The sequence below is a fragment of the Sceloporus occidentalis genome, unplaced genomic scaffold, assembly GCF_023333645.1.
Source record: "Sceloporus occidentalis isolate IW3139 unplaced genomic scaffold, rSceOcc1.0.p SCAF_29, whole genome shotgun sequence".
Lineage (NCBI taxonomy): Eukaryota > Metazoa > Chordata > Lepidosauria > Squamata > Phrynosomatidae > Sceloporus > Sceloporus occidentalis.
This window is the reverse complement of record NW_028317009.1, coordinates 5,446,114-5,464,199: the sequence shown is the minus strand read 5'-3', so window position 1 is coordinate 5,464,199 and position 18,086 is coordinate 5,446,114. Positions and strand designations below refer to the sequence as shown.

General features: G+C 43.1%; 3 protein-coding genes across 3 annotated transcripts; all 3 read left to right on the top strand.

The window, feature by feature from the left end:
- The first annotated feature begins 1,174 nt into the window (after positions 1–1,174).
- Positions 1,175–4,520, top strand: LOC149299195 (RNA-binding protein NOB1-like). Its single transcript, XM_089486552.1, has 9 exons — positions 1,175–1,243; positions 1,321–1,453; positions 1,909–2,042; positions 2,454–2,525; positions 2,623–2,772; positions 2,997–3,275; positions 3,504–3,601; positions 3,889–4,033; positions 4,251–4,520. Exons 1-9 carry the CDS (start codon positions 1,175–1,177, stop codon positions 4,518–4,520), a joined length of 1,350 nt encoding a protein of 449 aa, XP_089342678.1.
- Positions 4,521–6,098: 1,578 nt separating this feature from the next.
- LOC149299194 (NAD(P)H dehydrogenase [quinone] 1-like) lies at positions 6,099–9,291 on the top strand. Its single transcript, XM_089486656.1, has 6 exons — positions 6,099–6,105; positions 7,278–7,442; positions 7,707–7,837; positions 8,045–8,158; positions 8,459–8,560; positions 8,983–9,291. The coding sequence occupies exons 1-6, from the start codon at positions 6,099–6,101 to the stop codon at positions 9,289–9,291; spliced, it is 828 nt and encodes a 275-aa protein (XP_089342782.1).
- Positions 9,292–12,325: 3,034 nt separating this feature from the next.
- LOC149299193 (NAD(P)H dehydrogenase [quinone] 1-like) lies at positions 12,326–14,656 on the top strand (the record flags this gene model as incomplete). The annotated part of the gene is made up of 5 exons (XM_089486655.1): positions 12,326–12,503; positions 12,832–12,962; positions 13,123–13,236; positions 13,638–13,739; positions 14,342–14,656. Coding segments are annotated over 5 exons (840 nt in total), but the record flags the coding sequence as incomplete, so codon positions are not given.
- Positions 14,657–18,086: the final 3,430 nt, after the last annotated feature.

Below are 18,086 nucleotides of genomic sequence, written 5' to 3'. Positions count from 1 at the left end.
CTTAACATGTTTGTATTCTTTTACCCCAGCTCTCTACCCCGTCTCCTCTCCAGATACCCCGTCCAGTTTGCTGAACTCACAACACTTTCTCCTGTCCTCTCTGATCAATGTCACATAACACACCCAAGTCTCCCTCATACCCAAAAGCTTCTGCCCCAGTCTCTCCTGTTACTTGCACCCCATCTGCCTCTGACCCCCATTCTGTATTACTTCCAGCACATTCTTTACTTAATAAACCCCCCCTTGTCATTGTCCCTCTGCTCTTCTCACCAATCCTATCACTATCTACACCATAACCCCTACCTCCTCTCGTTGACTTCCTCATACCCACTACCCACCTGTCGTCATCACCCCCTGCCATCATCCCCAGCCATCATCCCCACATCACTTTCACAATCTCATAACCTCCCCTGCTGATTTTTCATACCCCTCCGTTCCTAATCCGTTATTCCTCCCCGTTTCTCCTCCCTCTCCGTTCTCATGCTGCTTTCTTGCGATTACACATTCAGTCTTCAATCCCTCCAGTCTCCTTATTAACCCCTGCGTTAATGTATTGTTGACATTTACCTATGATCTTCACTTCCGCCTAGTGCACTTTCGGTCATGTGATCAGCAGCTGTACCATGTGACCACGCAGCGGTCGTGCCGAACTCCGGAACCACAATATATTTACTGACCCCGGAATATCGCCATCTTGCGGGTGGCAAGTGTCCTTGCAGCAGCACCAAACAGCAGGGAATAACTATTCAAACATCAGCTAAAACACGTATTTTATGAGCTTATAAGGTTTCCCATGATCACCATACACCAGTCTCTCATTAATGTGGGAGACCCCTGTCCTCCCATAGTGACTGAGACAAGAAAACAATATCCAACAAAACTATACCTGTGAAACACATGACACCCCGAAAGTATTTCCTCCTCGCCTAACATTGTCACTTTTACTTCCGATACATTTCTTTCAGGGTCACATAAATCTCACGTTTTCCTGTGTTCTGCATAACAAATGTATACAGATTTAAAGTGCATTATTGTCCCATGCGCTAGTACACTAATATTACCAGCAGAGGGCGCTGCAGCCGCCGTGGTACTGTAGTACTGTACTCTACCATCTCTGTATCGGGGAGCAGGACGGCTTCTGCTTTGTGATTGGTTGACAGGCCAGGAGGAAAAAATGGCGTCTTCTATAGTGCAGCACGTTGTGGCAGATTCAGGGGCTTTCTTAAGGAATGCAGCTCTCCGGGTAAGGGGACCCTCGGTATTAGAGTCAAGGGGGTGTAATTTTGTCATTTGCTGGGGTAACCGTCGGTTTGCTTTCAGGAGATCGGTGGCAGTATCTACACTGTACGGGAGGTGGTGAGTGAGATTCGGGATAAGGAGACCCGGAGGCGGCTGGCTGTGCTTCCCTACCAGCTGCACTTTAAAGAGCCGAGTACTGACAGCATACAGCTCGGTAAGGCCTGGGGATCCAGCCATGTGTATTTGTACTAAACCCGCCACTCATCGGACTGCCTGATCAGTAAAGCTGTCATAGATGACAGAAGGCGGCGGCTGCCTTCCCAATATTCACTACTCTACTTCTTATTACATTTATATGACGCCCACAATTCCCGCAGCACTAATTACAATCCGTACTTTCCAAGGGTCTGACCGGCTAAGACGAGCCCATACGTTAAAATGACTTTACTGCACATCAGCCGGGAAAATGCGCGCGGTCCGCAGCTGTGTACCCCACGGCATTCTAGAAAAAGAGGGACATCAGGGGGAGAAATCGGAATCTGGGTCCCGTAAGAGTACAGTCCATCCTCCGAAGTCATGTGCCGTTGCCCATCATCACCTTTTAATGGCGAGGGTCACCTTTAACGCCTGTCAGTTTCTGTAATCTCTCCCGTTCATCTGGTTTTACAGTGACAGAATTTGCCAAAAAGACCGGCGACTACGCTAGTCTTTCGGCTACGGACCTCAAGGTACTGGCCCTCGCCTACCAGCTGGAGGTCGAGCATGTTGGACGGACACATCTCCAAAATGAACCGCCCGAGAAGGTGAGGAATAACTAATGTAAGGTACAAGTCATTGGGGAGAGGAAACATTGCATCATAGAAACTAACGCATGTAGTGTGTTTACATACAAACAAACCCAGCTGTATAAACGGCCGGCGTTATCCGTTCCTGAGTACTGGCCGGCACGTTAGGTTGTGCAGCATAGTTACACGGTGTCAAAAGACATTAAATCCAACCTTTTGCCTAAAGCCTGCTTTGCAAAGATACCTTTATGCCTTTAAGCCGGAACAGCAGTTCTTCTTATCCTAACTGACGGTTTCTGAACTTGAAAGCATTTCCTTTATCCCTCTTTTGTAATAAATATCCTTAATGTAGATGATTTGACAGCTCTGTCTACATCTTTCCTTTCCCAGAGTCTCTGTAGTTTGATTTTAAAACCACGTTTCCCGCAGGTCTCTGTTAGTTCTACGGCTCAGCACCCAGAGGCACCTGTTAACGTTGCTGGATTTCATTTTCCTTCAAAGGTAAATCTTGCTCTGCAAAGCTGATCAGACCGCGTTTCCTTTTGCCTTTTTGCCTGTAACATCTATTTTTATTAATTAATCATTTGAACATCCCCAGCAGGGGAACAAGAAGGAAGGTGTACTGCGCGTCCCTGCTGCAGGAGAATCTACGTCTCCTCTCCAGAAAACAGAGGAGGAAAAGTATGATTCTTTCTTGTTCTGGAGAACTCCTCTGCCCAACATTGATGATGATTTGATGGAACTGATGGTACAGTAAACTACCCACAAACATTTTAAAAGTGACCACGTGCATGCGCTGCTTTTAGTTTTACTGTTCAGAATTCCACTGGACAGAATTTAATGTGATTAATCTTATAAACGTGTGCGCTATAGATGCTTTACTGCACACCAAACGATATCTGTAGCCGCTGTATGACATCAGTGTGTGTGTCACTGAAATAGGTCACCTCGCAATTCTTTGTTTCTGTGAAGAATGCACAGGTGACATCTGTGACAAGCAGCGAAGAGCACGATGTGACGGCTCGTCTCCATCTGCCCCAAGATCAGAGCAATGCGGTGGACCCGCCAACGGAGGTTCATACTTCAAATGAGCATGAAGATGAAGAAGAGGAGGAGGAGGAGGAGGATGATGATGATGGCGGGGGTTGGATTACACCTAGTAATATTAAACAGATCCACCAAGAGATGGGGGTTCGGGAGGCTCCAGTGAATGTGGTGGTTGGATGCCTCACCACAGATTTTGCCATGCAGGTAATCTGATATTGCCACATACTGACTCGTCCCATTTCAGATAGTGACCAGATGTCTGCTAAAAGTGCTTATCGCCTATATGTCTAGAATTTGCCAAGCTCTGCATATGAGTTTCTGTTTATCCATTCACACGAAGGCAAACAAAACATTGTGAATATGTGCTCACCTATTATCCCATGACACCATCTCTTCTCTCCTGCATCTCAAAGCATTTCTTTATACTCGCAGAATGTTCTCATTCAAATGGGTCTGCACGTCTTGTCTGTGGACGGGATGCTCATTCGACAGACGCGAAGTTACATCTTACGCTGCCACGGCTGCTTCAAGTAGGTGTCAAAATCCGTAATCCGTGCTGGGATGGTCTGCCTGTAAAATACAAGTAATTGTGCCGAGTATAATATGTGCCTTACAGTAAAAGAAAGTTTGTGCGTATTACATGTTGGAAGGAGGCGGCATGGCGCTTAAACAATGTATATATTAAAATATATGTCATGGTGTCCAATAGGTTTCAATTATATAATGGAAGCTGACATTTGTGCCTCAACAAGTAACTGCTCATCAATTACCAAACACATTATTATTATTATTAATAATATTATTATTACTCTTTTAGGACAACCTCTGACATGACCAAGTCTTTCTGTCCGCACTGTGGGAATATGACCCTGAAGAAGGTGGCGGTGTCAGTGAAGGAGGATGGAAGTCTCAACATGCACTTCTCGAAGAACCCCAAAGTATTCTGTACACGTGGGATGAGGGTAACTCTGAAGTCCTATATATTTTATTATTTTTCCTATTCTAAATCAACAAAGGAGAATATTCAAATTAGATACATTAATGTTCTACCTAAAAGTGTGAGGATTTACACATTAAGTTGATCACTGGTTATTGTTTCTCATATTGTGGGATTGGCTGCACCTCTCATTGCCTGTAATATGAATTAATTAGAAATTGTCCCTTTTTTTTTTTCTGCAGTATTCGCTGCCGCTGCCGAAGGGTGGGAAACATGCCACGAACCCCCTCCTAGTACCAGACCAACACTTCCCCCAGCAACGGCTCTCTAAGAAAGCGAAAGCCAAGACCGACGTCTTCAACCCGGATTACGTTGCAGGGGCTTCTCCCTTTGTAGAAAACGACATCTACAGCCGTGCGGCTAACTTGCAGATCCGCGACAGCGCGTTCGGGGCTGGACGTAGGCGCGTGAACCCCAACGCACCCAAGAAGAAGTTCGTGAAGAAGAGATAATGCGCCTGGGTTGATCAAATAACTGCTGGTATAAGTGCCTTGTTATTTGTAAACCTGAAAGACACACATTGGGAGTTACTCTGCCTCTTATTAATGCATTTTTTTGGCAGCTGTAGAGGTTGGTGGGAAACTGCAATAAAAGGGCTGGGGAGATAAGGCCCCCTGTCCAATATAGTGGCTTCAGGATGTATTTTGCCGCGACGCAGGTACTAAACCCGAATGCTCTTGTGACTCTGCTGCAACTGATCCCCGAGTGGCTGCATCTAAAACAACTCAATACCCAACAGGGCGGACAAATGTGTGGACATAATAAACATCCTTTCGGAAAGCTCTACTTTTACATTAAAACATTTTGCTGCAAAGAATAAATAATTATAATTTAAACATACCGTGTCTTTTTTTTTTTGGTGAAATTAATTTAAAAAAAAATGGTACATAAAACGCCACTCATTCTTCCCAAGGTGTAAAAAAAATATATATATATATCACCCCAGTTAATAAAAAGAGAATTCTAATGTTCTAGAAGAGCTTGTCCCTGTTTTCTGGATGTTCCAAGTAACAAAGGAATAATGGGAATACATAAACTCGCCTGTCCTTCGTTGATTTTTTATATATCCTTATTATCCAGTCCTCTATTACCCTGTGACAGGTGCACTGCTGTCTATTTAAAGTCTAAAAGGTGTTATCTCTCCGTCTTATATGTGCAAATCTTTACAAAACATACTGTTGAGGGGGCCAAATAACGGACAGAGAGACTCAGCTCAAATATATGTTCCATTCTAACATAGTCAATGGTGTGAAAGGGCTTGTTTGCTCTGGGCCACAGTATTCACCCTGTGTTCTAATCCTACTTATCACATCAGTGGTTGTCCGATATCCCTGTAAAAAGTTACCTATATAATAAAACATGTATAGCCCCTTTTGATTTCAAGCTTTGTAGTATGGGTGTTTGAGAGATACACTAACCTCGCCCCATTGTACAGAGCTACGGAATTTAATGGTTCTACATAAAACAATAAATAATAATAAAAAAATCAACAGGCTGCGGTTGTGAATATATAGTGTGTAAGCCTGACTCTGCAGTTTCATAAATGATCACCGTTATTAAGAAGTCCAGAAGGAATGATCGATGGGACTGGAGAGCGGAGAGCCCGTGTATGTCAGGTGTACACAGGATAGGGGATCGGTACTAAATGCTGCAGGTAAACAGGGAGTGTGTATACGGATCAGTCACCGTGAGTCAGCACTGATAAAAATATTGGATTTAACCCCTAAAGGACAATGGGCGGTCCCTAAACCCATTGAAAACAATGCATTTTGAGCCCCTACGTGTACGGGCTTTGTCATTAAGGGGTTAATACTCTAGTCATGCAAACGCTGCTCACATACCAAAGTCTAGAATTCTGTAAGTAGAGGGAGGGGATTATTACATACCATGAACTATATGCTCCTTCGCTATTCTTTTCATGATTCGGAAATACCTCCTCTTGTGGGTTGGTCGGTGTGGTTTTTCCTATAAAAAAAGCAAAGTGTTTTGTCATTTTTCAACGAAGACCTGAGATCTCTGAAGATTGAACCATGTCTGGTAAGTAGTAACAGCTTCTTGTTAGTCCATAGAAAATACCCAAACCAGATGGTTCTACTTATGTTTGAATGGCAGTTTTATCCAACCTGTACGACAGGAGCGGGGCTGCCAGAGAGCAGCGGGTAGCTTCATTATACAGCTTCTTCCCGTTGACTTAGCATCGCTTACCTAGCAGATTCCTGAATAGAGGGATGGAAAGGTTTATTCTTGTTTCTGCTAAAGCAAAATTCCGTTCTTATTCATTGAGAGACCCGACTAGAATCCGAGCACCGAAGCCAATGCCCTAAATCGTTCAACCTTCTACATTGGCTTCTGGTTGGATAAAAACATTTGCACCTGGTGACACGTTTGAGTGTTCACTCAGATGTCTTCAATAATCTGTGACACTTGATATAACGCTGCATTACGTGGCATCATTGCGATTTACTTAGCAGCTCTCGCTTGAAACGAACATAAAACGAGAACATTTGTGATCATCCGGAACACGACCAGTTTGTGTTTCAGTCCTGATGTAGTGACCCACCAGACCTGTGTAGCAGCCTGTTCTGATCCGTCATCACTCAGCATCACCTTTGCTGCCGCCAGACGAGTTTTTCCTACTTCAAATTCCCTTTGGCGGCTAAGAACGCACTTCTACGCGCGGCTACCATCTCATCTGACCTTCAACGAGCTTCTCCTGCAAGAAGGCCTGATCTGACCCTGTGTAATGCATACATCAGAGAGCAGACGGTCACCTGCCCTGCAACCAGCCTAGTGAATACACACCGTAATAATGTGTATGTGTGTCCTCACAGACTCGCAGCCTGGCCGGAAAATGTGTTTTCATAGTAAACACAATTTTGTTTAATCAAACAATGATCAGAATACAACTATTATTATTAGTAAAAGCATGAGAGTAAAACTCACATTGACAGAGAAATGAACAGAGGACAACAATGTCCAGGAGAAACCAGCATATTAATAACATATGGGCAGAAGAATGCGAGATTTACACTAAAGACTCTAAACGTTATATGATTTTTGATGCTGTAGACATACCTTCCTTTGCAATCTGTTCAACTGCTGTTAATCTTATATTTAAATGTATATATATATGTATGTATAGAAATGTGAATATATTATATAATGTGTATATTCTCTGTGTTTCATTTGACTTTTGTTCCATTTTTTAGGCAGAAGCGCACTGATTGTTTTGGCTCACCAGGAGAAGACCTCGTTTAATTATGCCATGAAGGAAGCGGCAGTTGAGGCCCTGACGAATATGGGCTGGAAGGTCGCCGTGTCAGATCTTTACGCTATGTCATTTAATCCTGTCTTGTCACGTGATGATGTCATAGGTGACTAATTTTAAATATCTTACCCAACCAGTTTGGACTCCAGGTCTTGATATTGGCTGCTGGCTGCCCCAGGGTAGCAGCTACCACAAGGTTTCTCTCTGCCATCATAAGGGGGGGGGGGTAGAGTTTGCAGGTATTAAAATACTATCATGGCTTTTATCTTAGATACATAGTTTTAGATTATTGTCTGGGTGAGCGTTACGATTGTCATTCTTTGTAGTAATGCGACTTACAACTCCTTTGCTCCTCTGTGTTGTAACGTAGGAGATCCCAAAGACCCAAAAGCATTCAAGTACGGCATTGAGACCATGGCGGCCTTCAAAGAGGGACGTCTCGCCAAAGACATTGTTGAAGAACAGAAGAAGGTTGAAGCTGCTGACCTTGTTATCTTCCAGGTATGCGCTAGTTAAATCGTATATTTCTGTACATGTTTTATGTTCTACCCCAACCTATTTCCCCCCCCCCCATGGGCACAGTAAAGGTGCCCGGAAAGTTAAATCCATCCCGGACTGTACAATGTAACATGGCTTACCTTATGCTGAGTAGTAGTAACAGTGTACGTCATCGGTTTTGCTAAACTTCTTGATACATCTGTCTTGCAGTTCCCTCTGTACTGGTTCGGTCTCCCCGCCCTGCTAAAAGGATGGGTAGAAAGGGTTTTCTCTGTAGGATTTGCATACAGCTTACAGACGTTGTACTCCAATGGACCTTTTAAAGTAAGTGGTTGGATTAGAAGACGGGCAAAAAATGGCATTCACATATGTATCGTTTAAAGTTTAGGACTCTTATCATTTTAAGAAGTGATTTTACGATGAAAATGTTATTACATATGAACAATTATTTCTAAAATATAATTATTTTTACATATGTGTATTATGTGGGCCACACAAGGAATTGAGGGGTGCATGTTTCCAAACAGTGTAACGTGTGGCTTCGTTGCCCATAGAGTTTGGCACTTGTATCTCATCGGTGGCCCCAAATTAGCTCCTGATGTTCTGTTTCTTCTACTTTTCCAGAACAAAAAAGCTGTGCTGTCATTCACTACAGGAGCAGGAGAGTCGATGTTTACCGACAAGGGACTGAACGGAGATATCAATGTCAATCTGTGGCCAATACAGGTACAGAATTACGTAAAGGAATATAATGGTCCAGTAGCAGGAGCTAGATGGGAGAGAGTGGTCTTTCCTAAAGAAGTAGGAAAGGGTTGTAATGGTACTTGGTGGGAAGAAGACAAGGACACTGCTCCATCAGATGAAGGATAGTAACTATGCATAGGCTTCATGGTATAAAGAGGCAAATGGGTACATTTATTGATATATGTTGCGCTATAAAATCCCACAGCATCATACAAAGGGTAGACAGGACATAAGAATTAGACCATCACATAATAATAATAATGACTCACGGAAACAAAAAGATGTTCAATAATCATCTTAATGCGATCATGTAGCCTTCATTAAATGCCCACTCAAAAAAAGGTATGACATTGTTTTTAACAAGCGTATGATGATAACTTTGTATATCTTCTAACCTTCTGCAGAATGGCGTTCTGAATTTCTGTGGATTCAAAGTGTTGGAGCCACAAATCTCGTACGGAGTAGCTCATATCCCCCATGAAGCACGCACTGCCGTCCTCGAGGGCTGGAAAAACCGCCTGGAAACAATATGGGACGAAAAACCCATTAAATTCCTCCCCGTCCAGGACTTTGATTTGGGTGGTGGGTTTGTCCTGAAGAAGGAAGTAGTAGAGGGTAACTCGGACAGCAAAACCGGTCTCACAGTGGGTCAACACCTGGGCAAAGCCCTTCCACCTGATAGCCAGGTGAAGTCGGAGAGCACTAGGCTATGATGGGCGATCGGTCAAATCTATAGTATATGTTCAATATAGCTGACATTGTTATTGTAATACTACCTCATTTGGATTTCATGGCTATTACAGACATACTTCGGAGGAGAACCATCAGCGGCAATCACTCAAACCAGCCTTGGTATTTCAAAATGTAATCAGATTATTATTATTATTCTGCCGACCATTTACGTCGCCCTTCTGCGTCAGCAATTCCCGTAGCGCTACTTACAGTCCTTACATTCAAAGGGACTTACAAAACTAGAACGGACAGACTAAGGCGAACCGATAATTTAGGTGACGAGGGCTTGCAAGCCATTTGGCTTATTCCACCCCGATTCAGAGCTGCAGCGGTCAGTAAAACAGTTTTCATTCTTATTTACGGGACATTCAGATTGACAATGATACTTTTAAACATAAACATGTCTTGAAAGAGAAATATTGTAAAAGAATAACCTGTTGTTGTTTGTATCACAGATCGCCTAACCATGTTCAAGAATAGAAACAATGTATCACCCCCCAAAGACATAATGTATTTATCCAATACCGCTCTTATAATAAATAATGAAAAGGTTGTGTTTGTGGCTACCTCTGTCTAGTTCAGAGAAACTACCTGTTTTAAATCCCTTTTCTCCTAAAATGCCAGGAGAGAATTTGTGTTTTTACTGATATTCTATAAGTATAATATAAGTCATTCATCTACGGCCACCCTTTGCCAAGCGCCCACGGAAGCCTTAATGGCGAGGTTCTGATTTTTGCTGCCCATGCATGTCATGTGAGCTTAGATTGTAAGCTCCCGGGCGCAGGGCCCTCTTCTCCTTTCGTACTGGTTTGTTATTGTGTGTGATTTGGAATTATTTTACTGATTATAAAAGCGATACGAAATCTGCAGCCGGTATATAAATAAATGTATTGTAATACGTGGGCTGGCCATAGGGCATACATAACAATAGCCCCGAGGGCCAGCGGGCCTAGGTCTGCACATAAACATATGCCTGTCCTGCCATAGCCTGTCCTGCCTATGCCAGCCAGTTTACCCGTTTTAGGAGTCCTGCCCTAGTCAGTCTGACTGGAACTGGGATAAAATACTGGGGGGGGAAAAGAACCGCCACCTGAAAACCCCATCCCGCCAAAATCTGAGCCATGTTGGCTATAGAGACATGTATACTTTATACAGAGAGGATTCCAGGGTCTGTCGGTGACCAGTAAGCCCCGTCGGACGATATCTGTTAAAATGCATTATTATTTCCATGAGTGTCTGTCACACCTCAGCTACGTGCAGATGAGGAGAGCGGAGAGAGCACACGTGCTGCCAGTCGTCTCCATGGTAACGGAGAAGGCGGCCTGGGAGGAGGCTGAGGATCCCCGGTCTCGAATTATCAGGAGGCCAGGGTGGGGCATGGAGCTGGGAGCCTCCACGGGGAAGGACTCGCCGCTTGCCTTAAATCCCTCCCCGGCAGCTCCTCCTAACGCAGACTGCCACGGCGTCCTGTGCTGGAGAACATGACCGGCACGGCGGGTGAGTCGGGCTTTATATGAGGGTTAACCATTTGAGTGCTGCATGAACACGAGGGCCGCGTTTAACTAAAGTCAGTATATAGAAGGGCGGTGTGTGTGAATCCGTCACCCCGCTGTGTCCCTCAGGATTCTCAGGGCCCTTGTGAGGTGCCGTTAAACTAAGTCGTGTTCAGACAGACCGCTTGTGTATTATATACACAAACCGGTTCTGAACTGGCCACGAAGGGCCGCTTATGTATTGTGTGCTTCAAAACTTTATAAAGGGCACAGGGCTTTGCGAACACCTGACCTTATATATATATATATATATATATATATATATATATATATATATATATTGTAACAGAGTAGAAGAATAATGTATATTGTTTATACAATTAACTCATAAACAAGTATCTGTTTCGAAACACGCTCACACCCAGCCACATTCAGCATTCATAGAAAAGAGAGGCATCAGGGGAGGAAAAAGGGACTGAAGGATTTGGGTCTGGGAACTGGTTCTGGAAGAAGTGTCACAAACGGGTTAAAGTACTTTGCACACGCTGATGGCAGAACAAAACATATAAGCTGGGGCTGGGTATCGCGCGTCAGCTTTCATGCCACAGCGTTCTACATATAATTATATAAACCGGCAAGTAAGGGCACATAACGTGTAATAACGGGCTACATGCAGCTTGGGGGTCTTCGGTGAGCCGTGAGGTCTGGATCTCCTTCTTTCACCAGAAATCTAATCATCTCAAGCAATTTGAGGAATTCCACCTGCGGATTATTTGCTCCAATCTGAAGGCTGTTGTTTCATTTAAAAGAAACACCCCGGGCTGCGTGAACGAAAATCGGGCTTTCGGTTCTTTGAGGGTTCGCCGGGTGGCCAAAATGCTAAGATCTGTGTGGTTTGTCCTTCCTACGGCTTCTAAATGTCTAAAAGCGCCTTGAGCAGCAATAACCCAGAAACTCATTATTGTATTTCCGGAGGAGAAGCGAACTTTTGGACAGGACGTATACTGTCAGCGCTGTTTATTTTTATTATAATGAATTATTATTATTAAGAATGTGGTTGGCGATTTTTCCCATTTAAAGAGAGCCAGTCCCCCTGGGTTTTTTAAAGTAGAAGTCTATGCGATTCTCAGTTTTGCCAACGTTAAAAGACTGAGGGAATGCTGGCGCTTTGAACTTTAATGCGTATGGATTTTTATAGGTGTGGTAGCTTTCAAACAAAGTCATTTTCTGAATTGGCACTGAATCAACCATTCTGCTCAACGAGAAGCAAGCGGTATTCAGAGCGTGCCAAGGTTTTGTGTGCCTTTATATCCAAGCCGGCTTCTGTGCCTATTGTAAAGGGAACGTAGGCGAGGGTTGGGACCTTCTTGCCCCGGGAGCATGCTCAGCCAAGGGCTCAGCCGTTTCATAATGGCTCAAAGAACATTAGACAGACAGCGCACGCTATGTATCGTATCTAGACATGTCTAACATATTAAAGACGTTATATCGAAGCAGATTCAGAATGATGTGATGTCCCTTCCTTGTGTATGCAGTTAAACGAGCTCTGGTGGTGCTGGCTCACGAGGAGAAGACCTCATTCAACTATGCCATGAAGGAGGCAGCCATAGAAGCTCTGAAAAAGAATGGTTGGGAAGTGACAGTGTCTGATCTCTACGCCATGAGATTTAATCCTGTGGTATCGCGTGATGACATTACAGGTTCGTTCACGTACTCAAGGGGGATATCCCCGAAACGCCCATAATTCAGTCTGTTTAGTTACGTCACTTAAAAAATGGGATGTATCGTAGCAAAAAAATTAAAGGGATTTTGTATCCGCTTGTCTGTGTTCTGCTTCTGAACGGCACACGGGGAGAGGGTTAGAGGGAAAAAGCCAGATATTTAGTCTTTGGCTATCCTGGACTTTTGCCTTTTGAGCGACATGTAACCGCAGACCTGCAAAAAGGAAAAGGGTTATAGCGAGCCCTTGGGTTATATAGCGAAGGGGCACGTCCGTGTTACATAGCGTGGATCTGTTCAATCACACAGGAGATCCTAAGGATCCTGAAAGCTTTAAATACGGAGCAGAGTCCATGGTAGCATGGAAAGAAGGGTGTCTTAGCAAAGACCTTGTAGAAGAACAGAAGAAGCTGGAAGCTGCTGACCTCGTAATATTCCAGGTACAACTCAACTACGATATCCCAGGAAACGACCGATAATTGGTAATGAGATAATTATGCATCATGCTGCAGGGGAGATGTCCTTTGGCATTTACAGGTCATATTGTCAGTTACCTGTCATTTTGATGGCTTTTACTGGGATATTGTCCTCTTACCGCAGTTCCCGATGTTCTGGTTCGGACTGCCTGCCATTCTGAAGGGCTGGTTTGATCGTGTTTTAACGCAAGGATTCGCTTACAGCATGCAAAACATGTACGATAATGGAAATTTCAAGGTCAGTTCACATAAAGGTATCAGAATGTGCCCTATGATGCTTTATATATTCCCCAAAGGGTTTGGCTTTTTGAATAAATTGTTTTATTTTACTGTGAAATATAAACCATGGTTTTATGATGCAAAACTTCCAAACAAGAATTAATGTTTAATGTACTAAATTATCTAACAATCAAATGTCACTATTTCTGGAGAATTACCTGCTAAACAGGTTATTTCGTTGTTTTAATATGCCACAAATTTTAATATGCTGTTTTTATAGATGTAAATCCAACTCTAAATATAGATTTGATTCTAATTTACAATATGAGCTGTTTGATTAGGATAACATGCAATTTGGTTATGCGTATATTAGCTTTACATCTGTATGCAGTTTGTTCTTTATTTTATATTTTTTAATAGAATAAAAAAGCCATTCTGTCCTTCACCACCGGTGGGATGGAGTCCATGTACACGCCGACTGGGATTAACGGGGATATAAATATCCTTCTGTGGCCCGTCCAGGTAAGATTTAGCACCTCTACATAACATGCACATAATAGTAACTTGTATGGAAACGGCCCTCTTCAGTTCCTGAAATCAAGCTCCGATATGTAACAGCACGGATTGCCGTTATCGGGGGTTTAGTATGTTCAATGAGGATGGTGACTATTATCTCACGAGACCATTTAAATCATTGCGTCTGGTTACTGTACATCAGAGAAAATCTACGTTTCAGGGACTTCCTGAAGAGATATGCTTTATGTAGGATTACTCATTGGTTTAGTATTTGGCGTATGCATACAACGTCATTCACAGAACAATGGACCAATCTGTCTCTGTAGTATATTATCAAACAGCCATATGTTATGCGGAACCTCAATTGTTAATGGAAACATTTAAAGCACTTTCCCACTAGATGTACATAAACGGTGGATTTTTATGGAAACACAAGTTAAAATAGCCGGTCATTCCCTCCTCAGATAGTGGAGTGTGCATCATTGAGCTGCAGTTTCCAATAGCTATTATTAGGTTGTTTATGTTAGAGGCATATAGCCCCAGAGCCTGTTATTCTCACTGCCTTAATATAACGCCGGGTGCGCTAACCCCTTGTGTATCCTCCGCAGCAAGGTATCCTGCACTACTGCGGCTTCCAGGTCCTAGAGCCGCAGATCTGCTACAGCATTGCACACTCTCCCACCGAGGTGCGATCTCGCATACTGGATGCCTGGCAGGCTCGACTCGGCAAGATCTGCGAGGAGAAGCCCGTCTCGTTTGTGCCCAATGAGAATTTCGACATGACCTTCCCTGGAGGTTTTGCACTTAAGAAAGAAGTCGTGGCGAAGCATGCCAATGACAAATACGGGGCTGCTGTGGGGCAACACATGGGAAAAGCCCTGCCTCCTGATAGCCAGGTTAAGGCCGGCAGCACCAGGCTCTGAGCACACCGTCCTGTGTCTCTACCCTACATGCAATGAAGCTTAAGTCTTAAAACTGAAGGAAGCGCCTTGTACGCAAGCTATATATAATTAAAACTCTATTCTTCATGATTGGGCGGATATCTTATTTTAATGAAACAATATGGTTACATGCCAGCTTTTACTGGCTCTTTAAACAAGGGTGAACTGAAAAAGATACCGAAATAACGCCTGTAAATAATAGTCATAATGGTGAAGCTTTTCTTGCAGGCACTAGGAGATATCAAAACCATGTCTCTTTTAATTACCTATGAGATAAGTATATGAAGACATCTCTGGAGGCTTACTTTGGAGTTAATAAAGAAATATCAAGCACCATTCCTAATTAATTCCCTTAGGGTTGCCCGGTGGCTTACCGCATTATAGCATCATTTATAAAGCAGCAGATGTTCACAAACTGTATACATAATAACCAGACACCAGCTGAAAACGTTTTATTTATCGATTTGAGCTGTATACAGAAATATAATTGCAAAGAGTATACAAATATCCCAATAGAAGCAAAATATCTTTTTGTTATTATAATATTTAACACGTTATTACAAGATTGCTAAAAATAATAAAAACAACTCTGCCCCTCAACAGAACAAGCTCTGTTTGTTAGCTGGTATAAAAGTCAACGTCGCCCCCTATGGTGAGAGCTGTGCACTGCACGGCCACCTATGAACGGGAGAAGGATTAGCTGTGACTACTCCTCAGCATCTGCTCCGAGGGAACAGTTACTGATCCGGCCCCAAACGCCGAAGCCGAGATCGGACTTTACATAAAAAGGGAAGGTGACCTGACCTTTACCGAAGCTTCTGTAGCCTTTACAGATCGTAATCCGGCAAGTACTAAAACAACTGGGTCTAGAGAATAAAAAGTCACATCACAGATGTCACCGATTATAATTTAATTAGAGGGAAAGGAAACCATAAAGAGCGGTCACGAGAGACACTGCAAAGCAACTCGTCGCTAGCACATGGAAGGGCCTAAGGATACACGGTGTATCAGCTGTGTTTCCACGTACAAAAGAGTGAACGTCATCGGATGAGTGAGCATGAAGGGCTAACGCTTACGTACTATTTCCTGGGTATACCACGAATCTGGCGACTGGTTATATAATGTAATGTATCAAACTCTTGTGAAACTGAACAAGGTAGCCTAGAGCAGATGTAATATCAGAACACCCTCCAAGTATGCGGTACATAGACTGTCAGTATGTGGCATCACCATGAAATACACTTCTGCTGCTTGAACACAGGTTCGCATAACTCATAAGGGAGACACAGCAGTAGCGTGAAGCCGCGCACATATATAACCATCTTGTGCTAGATATATTCCAAGAAGGTGTTGCTATATCACGCTGTGCATTTCATCTATAAACACCCAACAAAGCTTTTTTTTCAGGATTACCCCAAGTCAAATAAAGGCAATATGTCCATATGCTTTGGGATCCATAAAGAAGCATAGAAGGGAATTAAAACATGGATGATGTCTATGATTATGTGTCGCCTTTTCAACTGCCCCATCGTTTAGAATGTGTCGGGAACCAAAACACGATGATGACTAGACATTCTAGTTAACGATTATATTTGGTCCCTGTAGTTATCATGTCCTAAATAAGCTCTAGCGCAGCATTATAACAGTGGAATAGACAGAGGGCAATGAGAATGGGAGCTCACGCCACCAGCATTCTTAATCCATAAATAGATAAAAATCCCGCATCCTCGGAACAGAAACCAAGGCAATGACTGTACAGACATGGGTCTCCTGTGACACATAAGGGGCAGTAAGAATGATAACTAAGGTATTCATTCATTATATGGAAAGCAATTGTGCCCCCTTGTGGACACAGAGTGGCATCACCTCACCATGGTTCCTCAAACTTGGTGTGGAGACCCATTACTGGGTCAAACAGGGCTCTCACTCTCCCCACTGCACCGAGTACAATAGCATGTACGCTGATAGTGTGTTTGAACTGATTCTGTATTACTGGGCTACTTGACTGGGCTTTATTTGCCCCCCTATTAACAAAAATAGAGTCATTAGTATGTATATTACTATTCCATAGGGTCATGGGGGGGGGGGGGGTTAAGAACACTGCAATAATGTTATACATGTCAAGTGCATATTCCTTACACCAAAGGCTTACGACCAACGCGTTTGCACCACCTCTGCAGATTGTATATATCCGAGGAGGCCAGGGATGAAAGGTTACTCTTAATCGCGTCTCATAACTCTGGAATTGGGTGGAAAACACTGGTATACAAAAACATTAAGGGAACAAAGCAGAGCTGTTTATCATAGCCAAAAATGATCACCTTCACACTAAAGCAACACAGCTCCAGTACCAAACCCAGTCCCTTCACAAAGGGGACAAGAGTAACAAAGACCAAAGAAACCTCCAACAAACATGTGCAAAAGAATATCTTATGTATAATATTTATATAGAAACCTTAATATATCTTATATATAGAATTTCTGCTAACGCACCGCTTCAGTACATATAGCAAATACGATTTCTTCCTAAATACAAAATAGAGCTTTCCAAAAAAAAAAAAAAAAAGGAAAACACGTGTTAGATAAAAAACCATCCGAAAAACTTGATCGATTTAAAAATGTATTCAAAATTAAATGACCTAGAAAGGTCTCTCTCTGAAAAAAAGTTCCCTTCATGACAGCGAAGAACCCGCAGTATTTGGGATTCAAAGTCCCCTGTTAGGAGACACGTACATTAGCACACAGGCAGAACGGGTAATAAAGGTGGGTTCAAACATCAAACGATACGGGTGAGAAAAGAAGAGAAGAGGGTACGAACAAAATATATCTACATGGCTCAATAAACGAGAGACAAAAAACAAAAGGTTTAAGTGCAGCAATGCTCGTTTAAAGTGGACGGGCTCACAACGAGCCGCGAGCCACAGTTAACAAGGAATTCGATGGGGAATACTGTACCCACTTGTGAAAAATGCCAATAACCGTACACAACGCTGTACGTGCCAGAGGGTTAGTCGGCATACCGATCCACAGTTACGCTGCACGTGTCTTTGGCTCCCCGAGCTAATTCTTTTTTTTTTCTGCCAAGGGTGAAGGCTTTTTGCCAGAGCAGCATCAATCATCTTTACGCGGCGTGCCCACGGTGGCCGCTGTTATTTTGAGATGCAAGAGAAGACGAAAGTGCCGTCGCTCTGTGGGATTATTGCAGAAAAGCACTATGTTGTAACCGTTGTAGAGTGAGTTCCACAACACCTAGCGCTACCTGTGACACATCCAGTGCGACAGGCTCTCACTATCACAGCTTTTTGTATGGGCAATTCAATGCATACTGAGAAAATATATATATTATGTACATGGATATATATATATATATATATATATACACACACAAACCTAAATAAAACAGACTTCATGG

What these genes read in the sequence shown, in the direction of transcription:
- LOC149299195 (XM_089486552.1), top strand. Translation starts at nt 1,175, where the DNA reads ATGGCGTCTTCTATAGTGCAGCACGTTGTGGCAGATTCAGGGGCTTTC. An exon ending in GATTTCATTTTCCTTCAAAG is followed by an intron (nt 2,526 to 2,622) that starts GTAAATCTTGCT and finishes GAACATCCCCAG; the next exon opens with CAGGGGAACAAGAAGGAAGG. An exon ending in TCTGTACACGTGGGATGAGG is followed by an intron (nt 4,034 to 4,250) that starts GTAACTCTGAAG and finishes TTTTTTCTGCAG; the next exon opens with TATTCGCTGCCGCTGCCGAA.
- LOC149299194 (XM_089486656.1), top strand. An exon ending in CTGACCTTGTTATCTTCCAG is followed by an intron (nt 7,838 to 8,044) that starts GTATGCGCTAGT and finishes TCTGTCTTGCAG; the next exon opens with TTCCCTCTGTACTGGTTCGG. An exon ending in ACTCCAATGGACCTTTTAAA is followed by an intron (nt 8,159 to 8,458) that starts GTAAGTGGTTGG and finishes CTACTTTTCCAG; the next exon opens with AACAAAAAAGCTGTGCTGTC.